Source organism: Phascolarctos cinereus, unplaced genomic scaffold (genome assembly GCF_003287225.1).
Source record: "Phascolarctos cinereus isolate Bilbo 61053 unplaced genomic scaffold, phaCin_HiC Scaffold_726;HRSCAF=1367, whole genome shotgun sequence".
Taxonomy (NCBI): domain Eukaryota; kingdom Metazoa; phylum Chordata; class Mammalia; order Diprotodontia; family Phascolarctidae; genus Phascolarctos; species Phascolarctos cinereus.
Window position 1 is genome coordinate 119,538,954 of NW_027556098.1, and position 12,677 is coordinate 119,551,630.

General features: G+C 42.3%; 1 protein-coding gene across 1 annotated transcript in view; it reads right to left on the minus strand.

Annotated features, from left to right (window-relative positions):
• MUC4 (mucin 4, cell surface associated) overlaps positions 1 to 12,677 on the minus strand; it is a 69,160-nt gene that overhangs the window by 14,551 nt on the left and 41,932 nt on the right. Inside the window, exons 21-25 of the mRNA XM_078146142.1 lie at positions 8,812 to 8,949; positions 6,142 to 6,320; positions 5,837 to 5,996; positions 4,391 to 4,546; positions 2,297 to 2,370 (exon numbers count right to left, since the gene is read on the minus strand). Of these exons, the coding sequence (XP_078002268.1) occupies positions 2,297 to 2,370; positions 4,391 to 4,546; positions 5,837 to 5,996; positions 6,142 to 6,320; positions 8,812 to 8,949 (707 nt within the window). The remainder of the gene's footprint in view (positions 1 to 2,296; positions 2,371 to 4,390; positions 4,547 to 5,836; positions 5,997 to 6,141; positions 6,321 to 8,811; positions 8,950 to 12,677) is intronic.

Sequence of the window (12,677 nt, forward strand, 5' to 3'; positions counted from 1 at the left end):
ACTAAAGCCTTTAACTGTGTGGATCATAGCAAAATGTGACAAGCATTCAAAGAGATGGGAGCACCAGATCCTCTTACTTGTCTCTTGAGGAACCCAGATACGGGTCAAGAAGCAACAGTTATGACTGAACACAGAACAGCTCATTGGTTTAAGATTGGAAAAGGAGTACAACAAGACTATATGTTATCATCTTATTTATTTAACTTACATGCAGAGTACATCATGTGAAATGCCAGGCTGGATGAACCAAAAGCTGGAATTAAGATTTCCAGGAGAAATATCAACAATCTCAGATATGCAGATGATAGAAGCCTCTTGATGAGGGTGAAAGAGGAGAGCGTACAAGCTGGCTTGAAGCTTAACATGAAAAAACACTAAGATCTTGGCAACCGGTCCTGTTATTTCCCAGCAAATAGAGCGAGAAGAAATGGAAGCAGTGTAAGATTTTATACCCTCGGGCTCAAAGATCATTGTAGTTAGCATCTGCAGCCATGAAATTAAAAGATGCTTGCCCCCTGGATGAAAAGCTACGGCAGATCTGGACAGCATATTAAAAAGCAGAGACATCATCTTGCTAACAAAGGTCCGTATAGTCAAAGCTATGGTTTTTCCAGTAGCAAAGTATGGCTGTGAGAGTTGGAGTATAAGGAAAGCTGAGCACTGCAGAATCTATACTTTCAAACTGTGGTTCTAGAGAAGACTTTTGAGAGTCCCTTGTACAGCAAGTAGATCAAATCAGTCAATACTTGAAGAAATTAATTCAGGTTGTTCCCTGGAAGGTCAGATACTGAAGCTGAAGTTGAAATACATCGGCCACATGATGAGAAAATGGGACTCATTGGAAAAGACCCCAGTGTTGGGGAAGATTGAAGGCAAAAGGAAAAGGGGATGGCAGAGGATGAGCTGGATAGATAGTGTCTTGGAAACAACGAACATGACCTTGGACAGACTTTGAGAGATAGTGGGGGAAAGAAGGACCTGGCAAGCTATGGTCCATGGGGTCATGAAAAGTCGGACATGACTGAATAACAACAACAAATAGTTATAAGGTATTCAACATTGGTAATTTTGGAAGAACGCTTTTGACATGTACGGATTCAAGGAAATCTGGTTATAAAACAAATGAACTTGCTCTTTGATAAGTGCCTTATAAGATAATAAAAATATTATTGAATCCATGTGATTTATTTCTTCTGGATTTATCATTATTCTAAACCAATGCTGTCTAACTCACATATAGAAATGGGGCCAGTGGTGTCTGCAGGCTGTATTTGACACCTCTGTTCTCAATAATTGGTGTTTAAAATATTCATTAAGGTTGAAGTTGTCTCAGCCAGCCATTTCCTTGATTGGTTGCTTTTTAATTACTACTCCTGCTTTGCCACATGCCAAAGGCTATGACATTCTCCTTGGCCATTCACTCTATTCTAGACACCAGGTGTTCTTAACCATTTTTGTGTAATGGGTCTTTTTTTGGTAGCCTAGTGAAACCTTATGGACGCCTTCTTAGAATAATGTTTTTAAATTAATAGGATTATAAAGGAAATGAATTATACTAAAATAAAGTTATCAAAATATTTTAAAAAACAAGTTTACCAATCCAAGTCAAGAAACCCTGCTTTATACCATTCCACCTCCTGTTTCAACTTCCTTTCTAGATGTCTGACTTCCGTGATTCCATGGATTCCCCACTTCTTCCCATCCTTCTCCTGCTTCTTTCTCTTAAGTTCAGGAGCTGTCATTTAAAGAGCCCCAAGAACCCTTTAAGGAGGAAGGTCAACAGGCCCTAGCTTTTTAGCATAGGATTTTAGAACTGACAGAACATTTAGGGATCATCTAATGCAACCCCTTTGTTTTACAAAAGAGGAAACTGAGGCTCAGAGGTGGGATTTGACTTGTGTAATAAACAGTTACAGAACTGGGATTTGAACTCATCTTTTCCTGTATCAAATCTAGTGTTCTTTGGCCTGTTTTAAACTTCATCCTTCTAACCTGGGAGCTTTAGCTCCATCACTGGGTTTCCCCAATTCATTTCTGTAGCCCCTGGACTCAGGCCCTCCTGACTCCAGGGCCAGTGCTCTATCCACTAGGCCACTTGTTGCCCCAAGAGATGTGGGGTTGTGACTTGCCTAGGGGCACACAGCTTGTAAGGTCAAGTGTCTGAGGCTGGATTTGAACTCAGGTCTTCTGGACTCTGGGGCCAGTGCTTTCTCTACTGTGCCACCTAGTTGCCCTAAGAGATGTGTTTTCCAAATGTACTTTCCACCCACTCCATCCCTGGGCACATAGTACTAACCGTGGCATTGACGTCTTCTGGGGTAGCCATTTCACTTTCACTGAGGAAGAGCTGGATGATTCTCAGAGGAACATCTGGAGACAAGAGAAAGAACTTCTAATAACCCTGCCCCATTCAATAAACTCCAGCAGCTCCCTCATAACCAAAACCTCTCATAACCTGCCCCCCCCAGTCTTCTTACACCTTACATCTCACTACACACTCTGTGATTCAGTTGCATTGACCTCTTTGCTGTTCCTTGACCAAGATACTGCCATCTCCCAATGCCAGGCACCATCCCAACTCTGGGTTATCTCCCCTACCTGGAAGACTCTCCCTCCTCATCTCTACCTCCTGGCTTCCCTGGCTTCCTTCAAGTCCCAGATAAAGTCCCAACTTTTTTTTTTTGGCTAGGCAATGGGTTAAGTGACTTGCCCAGGGTCATACAGCTAGTAAGTGTTATGTGTCTGAGGTCTGATTTGAACTCAGGTCCTCCTGAATCCAGGGCCGATGCTTTATCCACTGGGCCACCTAGCTGCCCCAATAAAGTCCCAACTTCTACAGGAAGCCTTTCCCAACCCTTCTTAAATCTAGTGCCTTCCCTCTGTTAATTATTTCTGATTTATGCATATTGTCTCCCCCATAGATTGTGTGGTTCTTGAGCACAGGGGCTGTCTTCTGTTTTTCTTTGTATCACCAGCACTGAGTACAGTGCCTTATACATAATTTAATAAATGTTTATTGACTGAGTAATGCAGAATTTCCCAAAAAGTTCACTACCAAAGTTTCGTACTACAGAAGGAAGAATTAGAACCAGAGGGGGTGGATGACTTGTCCAAAGTCACCAAGAAGGTCACTGGTGAAACTTAAAGTGACCAATTCTCTCAACTCCCATCCAAGAACTCATTGCACTAGACAAAAGTCTCTCACCTCTAATCTGAGAGAGATCCTATAGTCTCCTGTACCTTGTATCATTCTCCATCAATAAAACAAAATGAATGAAAATGTGGTTTAGCTCATAAAACCCACTAACCCAAACAGTTATTCAGATCTCTACAGTGCTGGGCTCTCTTTATGAGAATCACAGACAATTTTTGAATCATAGTACATTAAAGTACAAAAGCACCTTAGAGGTCATCTAATTCATCACCACCCCTGACTCCCCACCCTCTTATATATACAAATAAGCAGTTGGCCCAGGGTCACAGCTAGTGTCAAATGTTTGATCTGAGGCCGCATTTGAACTCAGATCCTCCTGACTTCAGGGCCGGTGCTCTATCCACTGCACCCCCCAGCTGCCCCTCCACCCTCTCATATTTGACAGATGTGTCAAATAACGCCTAGAAAAGTGAAAATGACTTGGCCAACATCACACTTATCTTTTAGCTGGCAGAAGAATCCCTGACTCTAAAATCTAGTGCTCTTACCATTATACCACACTGCCTTTCTTAAAGGACCAGAGGATGTGAGAACAGGGGAAAGGCCTAGAAAGCAGAGAAGGCCAACTCTTTCTGTTTTTTTTTTTTTAATGACAGTTATAATTAGACATTTTGGCATCTAGGGCAAGCAGCACCAAATGGACCCTCAAGTCAATTTTGCAATTCATTTTGTGAAAATAATGAGTAATTAAGACAAATTCAGTTGACTGGGATGGTGAAGTAGTTATTATAGTGGCTTGTAGATCATCAGTGTTATTAACAATATGTCCATATGGTAATTCCCTATTTAATTATTTGTGCTAACTAGATGTTACATTCAGTTCCACTGATGTTGAAGGAGTTTAGGGCTGTCAACATATAAATGTAACCCCTGTTAAAACTGCTTAATCTGTTAAAAATCATTATTTCAAATTTTTTTTGCAACTGCTAAATTTCAGTGCCCTGGGGAGAGCCCTGATTGCCCTATCCTAGTTGTAGCTCTGGACCCTGTCCATTAGTTTACTTCTAATAAAAAAATTTGGAGCCTGAAGTCTCAATTTCCATGACCTTCCTCCAAAGCTTCCCCAAAATCTAGAGTTTAAGAACCATGATACTAGAATAATCACAATTCCTTCCTACATCTGAGGGCCATTGTGGGGAGGGTAGTATTATAGGTGCTGCAAGGACCTGGTCATACCTGTAAGCATGGTTGGTGTAAAGGAGTTCCCAGCTATGTAGCATTGATCATCAACAAAAGCTGGGGGGCAAAGGCAGGTGAATTGGCAGGTGGAGGAGACAAAGCACTTTCCATCATTGTAGCAATGATCGCGGGGACACTCTAAAGTCTCACAGCCTGCCAAAGGAAAAGGAGAATCATCAGATCCCTGGACACCAGGAAAAGAAGTGACGGTGGAGATCAGATAACTCATGTTTAGGTAGCATCTTAAAGACTGAAAAGTGCGTTGGCTTCACTGCCAGCAAGCGCGTCTGGTAAAGACAGGAACGTGATGATGTGGGTAGAGAGGACTGACCTTGCCCGTATTCCTGTCTTTACTAGGCATATTTTTCATCCTACTGCTCTCTATTCCTCAGGGAAGTTCCCCATTTCCCCTACCCCTCATTCCCAACGGTGTGTTCCACATTAGACCCGTGTTTTTCTCCTTGCTTTTGCCCAGTCCTCCTCCCATTTATACAGTGGCAGAGGGTAGCCTGTCATACCCCTTAACACCAGAAAAGGACCTTGGAGATTGAGGAGGGAAGAGAAGGTGGCTAGTTTTCTATCCACACATTCCTTCTCATCTCTACTTCCTCCTGACCCCCTCCCCAGTTATCTTCCTGACTTTCTTTGGGACCCTCAACACGTCTGCGGAATTTAGGGGAAACTGGACTGGGTTTGGAGATCATCGTCTCAGACTCACTGAATTTCAGCCTTCAGGCTCATCATGGCTCAGGTGCTGGGGACAAAACACAGAGCTCTGTTCTCCCCAGAGCCTCCCTGTCTACTTCATGGCTTCCAGATGGCGTCCCTCTTTATTAAGTACAGCGGTGGGGAACCTGTGGCCTCGAGGCTGCATGGGGCTCTCTAGGTCCTCAAATGCAGCCCTTTGACAGAATCCTTTAGGTCCTCAAGTGCGGCCAGTTGGATTCCATCAATTGCTACATGCAACTCCGAGGTCACAGGCTCTCCACCCCTGATAGTCTTTCTTCAGTCCCAGGTTCAGGTTCTCCCTAATCCCCTGTCTACACTTTCTTCCCAAACTCATGGCATATATCTCCCAACTTCTCCCTCTCCTGCTTGAGGGCTACCTCCTAAGTTCCTCTTCCCAAACCTCCCCAAAACTTCCTCCCCTCCACCTCTTCTTCATTACTTCCACTTCTTTTCCCATTAAGCATCATAGTTGTAGGGCAGTAACACAGATACAGAGCTAGGAAGGGTCTCAGAAGTCAGCTAGTCCAATCCCTCTATTTTACAGATATGGAAACTGAGGTCCAGGGAGGTTAACTTATTTACCCAAGGTCATACAGGTCATAAGTGGCAGAGGTAAGATGTGAACCCAGGCCCTTTGATTCTAATTCCAGAGACAGTCAATCTCATTCCCACATTCTAACCCCCTTTCCCTTAACCTCTGGATCTAATACTCACTTGCACAATGTCTCCCATCTCCTGTCATGTTCTTAGGGCAGGAGTCACACCCCTTTATTGGATCACAGGGGACACCAGGGTAACAGAGATCAACACAGCGGTCAAGCCGGCGTTCACAGAAAAAGCCAAAGGTTTCCTGGTTACATTTACAAGCCGCCACCTAGAACAGGGATTTTGTCAGTGAATTGCCAGATGTCAGGACATCATCCATCTCGCCGCATGTTTCCACAGCATCCTTCTCTCCCCACGCTCCACAGCCAGCACCCTCCTAACACCCTCCTGATGTCCCGTGGGGTGGAAATCACCTGAAGGGACGAGTTGTATAGCCTGCTGCTGTCACTGTAGTTACACTGGTTCTCATTTGAGCAGTTGCAGAGCACAGTCTCGGGCTGTAGAACAGAAGACAAGCCTTCTGCATTCCTCACCAGGAGCTCAAGGTTAAAAGGGTCAAAGGATTGTGGAGTCCACAGCAACGTTCCATTTCCTGCCCCAAAGCAAAAAGAGATCACGGTGAGCTGGAGTAGGCCAGGGAACCAAGACCATCCGTCCCATTTGCTGACACATCCCCAGAGCAGCTTTTATGGGATCTGGCCACTTGACTTTGGATTCTGTTATTTTCCACCTTCTTTGCCTCAGACTCGCCCACGTCTGGCCGTGCCTTGCTGAGCTCCTAGGGGGTGTGGTAAGACCCTCAAACAAAGCTGGCTTCTCTAGCTTCATCTCCAAGCTGACAAACTCCATTCCCTTCCTCTTCTTCCCAGCCTGGGTGACATTGCCCAGTGGACACTCCTTCCATGTTCAAATAAGAAGCCACAACATTGCAGATTCGGTGGCTTCTTCCTGGAAGAGAGACCTAAGGGGCACCACTCATAAGGCAACTCAGAACATTTCCCCAGGGCCATGCTGATTAGCATAATATCCTCAACAGCCTGTGTTCTCCTCACAGAGAGGAGAGGGGATGGACATAAGGTGCAGCAACATGCATTTTTGAACGTGGCTTTTTTGTGGACTCATTTTGCTTGATTACATCTATTGGTGACAAAACATTATTTTCCCTTTAAAAAAACCCCACTTTTGTCCCCACTGCCTTCACTTCTTATCTTGGGTCCTTCTTTCAGGCTCTTTTAGATTGGGTTTCCTATTCTACAACTTCATATTCATTCTCACTCTCTCCACTATATATTTATGTGTGTGTATGTATGTGTATATACATATATATGTGTGTGCATATGCATATATAACCATACCTCTAGAATCAATATCCATATATTTTACACACACACACACACACACACACACACACACACACAAAACTATTCTATTCATAAGGATTTTACAAAGTCCTGGCAAAAAAAAAAAGTCATAGCCTTTTTCTTGAGGGGAGGGGAGACAGCAGAGAAGACAAACAGGGTAAAGTGACTTGCCCAGAGTCACGCAGCTAGTGTATATGTGAGGTCACATTTAAACTCAGGTACTTCTAGATTCTAGGGCTCTATCCACTACACCACCTAGCTGCCCCTAAAAGGCATACCCTTTTTATAAAGGAGGGTTGAAAAGAGCTGGGATCCTGTTAAGTTAACTGATTACTTAGCATTTGATACAAAATAACTTTTGTACCATGGTTTATAGTTTTGTACAACAGCTTATAATTTAAAGGCTAAGGAAGGGAAAGAGAAGTCAGGAAGAAAAAAGTCCAAAAAATAGTTATCAGTATACTGATAGAATGCACATGAGTCTAGTTGTAATCTTTCCAATGTCTAAAAGAATGCCACACTAAAAAAAAATATAAAAAATTAAAAGAATGTCACACCGAGGTTAAAAGGATTCGAGAAAGAATTCTTTCTTGTGCAGAGAGAAGAAGAAAAAAGAGACAGAGAGTTGATCCAAGTCCAGGTATGTGTTCTATGGCTTTTCCTGTAATTAACAGAAAATATTCACATATTGTGTTCTGTTTTTTTTTTCCTTAGGACAATGAGTTTTTGAAGAAAACTGCAAGTCAAATACTTTTACTATAAACTATTGGAAGCTAGCTATGAACTGCTGGGGGGTGGGGTGGACAAAAGGAAGACCACAACTAAGAAAAGAAAAAAAAATTTCTCTCTGAAATAAAATGAGGAAAGCCAGAAACCTAAGCTAAATGGTTATTGTTAACAGTTAAAGTTTGTGAGGAAGGCATTAAATTATACTTTGGCATTTTAATTTCTTTAAATCTTTCTCTAAGTTGTCTCCTTTAACTATATAGACAAATATTATCAACTAATTATTAATTGACTTACTATACTTTTTAACCTTTTATTTGGTATTTTATTTTTTCCCAGTTGCATTAAAAACAGTTTTTAAAAAAATTTTTCTTTTTTGCTAGGCAATGGGATTAAGTGACTTGCCCAGGGTCACACAGCTAGTAAGTGTTATATGTCTGAGGCCAGATTTGAACTCAGGTCCTCCTGACTTCAGGGCCAGTGCTCTATCCATTGCGCCATCTAGCTGCCCCTTAAAAATAGTTTTTAACATTCATTCCAAATTCTCTCCCTTCCTCCCTCCTCATTCCCTCTCATTGAGAAGGCAAGCAATTTGATATAGTTTGTACATGTGTCGTCATGCATAAACATTGCCATAATAGTCATGTTGTGAAAGGATTTACTTTGGAGTTTTAAAGTAGCTATTTTTTTTTTAGGAAAACCATAATTGATTTGATTGCTAAATGCTCTGACTCATTTCTGTATGTCCCTGGGGATATCTGAACAAATTGACCATATAGTCATAATTGTCCATGTATCATCATCTGCCTGGTTGAGAGCTACCTGAATTGCAGGCAGAATGCCTGTAAAGAAATAACTCCAGGAGATCTGGCATTGCAGACCCAAGACCCTAAAATGATCACAGACTTTACATAGGCTATAGTGAAGCAGATCCATTCAATGGTCTGGCTCTGACCTTCCTTTCCAAAAAGAGTGAGGGAAGTCAGCTTTCATTACCTGTGAAGATGATGTCAGGAGAGTTTTGACTGAGGTGAAAGATGGCTCCTGGGTCATTGCTTCGATATATCAATCTCTGGGTCTTCCCCATATAGGCACGGATCAAGGTCTCACCATAAATGTGGGGTGGGAACTTGTCTGAAACACAAACAAAGAGGACTGAACTCCCAAAATATTGCTCTGCCATCATCCTCTATCTCTCCTCCTTCTTTCAGGTGTACTGGGCTTGTCTCAGACAATTCTTGGTGTCATGACCCATTTCAGGATGCAAAAGTGTATGGCATGCCCTTAGAAGATGAACTATGGGGCAGCTAGGTGGCGAAGTGGATTGAGCTCTGGCCTTGGAGTCAGAAAGACCTGAGTTCAAATCTAGTTTCAGACACTTGACACTTACTAGTTGTGTGACTCTGAGCAAGTCACTGAACCCCAATTGCCTCACCAAAAAATAAAAAAAAAAGATGAATTATGGCTATTCCACCTGGCCAAAACTTCATCCCCTTTGGCTTCCTTTCCTGTTCTTTCTCATTAATTAAGGTCTGTTACAAGTTTTCACCTGTAGAAATGACAATACCGGTCACTGTCCAAAGTGAATGAACAGATGCTGTCTCTGTTCTCCCAAGAGCTTAAACCCTATTATGACAACATTAACATGGATGATCAAGAAGAATAGCACACAGGCAGGTGAGAAGTCTAGGTGGCACCATGAGAAGAACTCTGGACTTGGAGTCAGGAAGACCTGAATTCAAATTCAGCTTCAGATACTTACTAGTTGTATGACCCTGGGCAAGTCATGTGGTGGATATAGGGCCCTGAGCTTGGAGTCAGGGAGATCTGAGTTCAAATTTGGCTTTGATGGGGTGCTTGTGTGCCTATGCTTGAACCCCAGTTTCTCCCTGGCCTCAGAAACACTATCCCTGGCAGTTTTCCCCCAGCTCAAGGACACCGTCCCTAGCAATTACTCATGAGTGGGCCTCAGCAAAACACTTATCTCTCTCCCTGGTGACACAAAACTGGGTGAAAGAGTGCTGGGCCGCCCCCAGCCCCAAGATCATGTCTTTGGAGGCCTCCCAATTCCTTAGGAAACTCCTGTCTTGTGAGAAAACTTTTCCTTGTTGCTAATCAGGACAGAGAGAGAGAGGGGTGTCTTGTCTGGTCCATGGAGTTTTTGTCCCTGGCTGGCCCAGGGACTCTTCCTCCCGACAGATTCCCATGATACTCTGACATCTCCCTCTCTATCTGGTATACTCCCTACACTTTCCCATCCATAGCTCCCAAAGACACCTAGACCTTTAGATACCTAATTAGTATCCCTGGCATTCTTTTTCCAAGCCCTTTTCCATATAAACCCCAACTCCATCCTCAGTCTCTTGCAGGTTCCTTAAGAATCCTTGCCTGCTGAAAAGCATAACAATAAATCTCTGCCAACTTGACTCAAAGAATGTTTAAGTCTGTGAATTCATTCCAGATGACCTCGTCCTGTACTGCAGTCTTTGGGGGGTCTCAACCTCTCAGACCACAACAGCTTCCGATATTTACTAGCTGTGTGACCCTGGGCAACTCAAATAATAATATTAATAACTAACATTTATATAGTGCTTACTATGTAGGAGGCACTTTGCTAAGTGATTTCTTCATTGGTAAAATGAGGATGGGACAGCTAGGTGGTGGAGTATAGAGGGCTAGGCCTGAAGTAGGGAAGACTCTTCTTCCTGAGTTCAAGTCTAGCCTCAGACACTTACTAGCTGTGTGACCCTGGGCAGGTTATTTAACCTTGTTTGCCTTGGTTTCCTCATTGGTAAAATTAACTGAAGAAGAAAATGGCAAATCACTCCAGCATTGTTGCCAAGAAATCCCCAAATGGTCTCATGAAGAGCAGGCCATGACTGAAAAATGACTGAAAAATGAGGGTAATAATAGCCTCTTTCCCAGCATTGTGCCTGGCATATAGTAGGTACTTAATAAATGCTTATTATCCTTCTCTCTACAACTGAGACATAGCAAGGAGCATCCCTTGGCCCAGACCTGAAAAGACATTATTGACTAGCCTATCCCCATCATTTTGCAGATAAGGAAACTGAGAGGGGTAGTGATTTGCCCAAAGTTAGTGGCAGAGCCAAGATTCAAACTTGGGTCTTTTGAATATAAATATACTGGTTTTTCTGCTGCACCATAACTGCACTGACCCAAAACCTCTGCAAATCTGTCCTGTGACTTGGTAGCGTTTTTCTAGTTTTTCTCTGATATAAGAGGATAATAAGGTGGGGAAGGCAATAAATACGGTCCAGGGGCAGGACAAGAGGCAGATCACTGATGCTGTCTAGGACTTTCTTCATAATCTGGCTCTCATATACTTTTTAAATTTTATTGTTATTTTCCTTTATACACTTTCTGGTCCAGGCAAAGTGTCCTCTTACCTGTTCCTTACAGCCAGTCCATCTATATGATTTCTGAACCTTTTTTTGTGTGTGTGTGTATACATATATATGTATATATACATAAATACACATATATGTGTGTATATGTGTGTACATGTATATGTGTATGTCTATGTGGGTATATATGTGTACGAATGTATATATATATGTGTGCACATGCATATATATGTGTATGTGTATGTGTATGTGTGTATATATACTTGTGTACGTATACATGCGCATACATGTATATGTATATGATATACATATATGTGTATATATATATATGTATACATGTATCCATGTCTATATCTAAATCTTTATCCCTCCCTATGTCTGGAAAGAAGTCCCTGCTCATCTCTGTCTCTCTGAATCCCTTGCTTTCTCCCAAATACAGTTCAGGGGCCTCTTCCTACATGAGACCTTTCTTTACTCTTTCAGCATTGTCTTCTTGTGGAAATTAGTTTGCATATGCTGTGTACTTATGTACAAGTGCACACTGCACCCACAAAGTAGAATGTAAGCTCCTTGAGGACAGGAACTTTTGATTTTTGTCTTTGAATCCCCAGCCCTAGCACAGCTCCTGGCTTGTAAAACAAATGTCTATTATATTGAATTGAATTGTATTTTTCCCTATGTCCTCTCCATGAGGGATAACATGACTAGTGACATAATTCACTAGAGTCAAATAAAATCTGTTTAGTCATTTTCCATCATGTCTGACTTTTTAAAAATTAATTTATTTTGATTTATCAACAATCACATCAGTAGGATTTTGAGTTTTAAATTTTTCTCCTCCTCCTTCCCCACCTCCTTCCGGTGAGAAATTTGATACAGGCTATACACATACTTTCCTATTAAACATATTTTCACATTAGATGTCTGACTTTTCAAAACCCCTTTTGGGGTTTTCTTGGCAAAGATATTGGAGCATTTTATCATTTCCTTCTCCAGATCATTTATCAGATAAGGAAACTGAGACAAACAGGGTTAAGTGACTTGCCCAGGGTCACACAGCTAATAAGTGTCTGAGGCTGGTTTTGAACTCAGGAAGATGAGTCTTCCTGACTCCAGCCCTAACACTCTATCCCCTGGACCACCTTTTGATGTTGTTCAGTCATTTCAGTTTTGTCCAACTCTTTGTGAGCCCATTTTGTTGGTAGAGATACTGCAGTGAAACCACTGCCTAGTGGGCCTTTTCTAGCTCATTTTACAGATGAGGAAACTGAGGCAAACAGGGGTAAATGACTTGCCCAGGGTCACACAGCTAATAAGTGTCTGAGGCCAGATTTGAACTCAGGGAGATGAGTCTTGCTGACTCCAGAGTTGGAGTTGCACCACCTAGCTGCTCTTTCTTACAAGAAGCAAGAATTAACTCTTTCTCGCTCATTCTTTTTGGAGAAAGGACTGAGAGAATCCTGCTTATACTGTGTGTAGTGATGGGCCTGGACA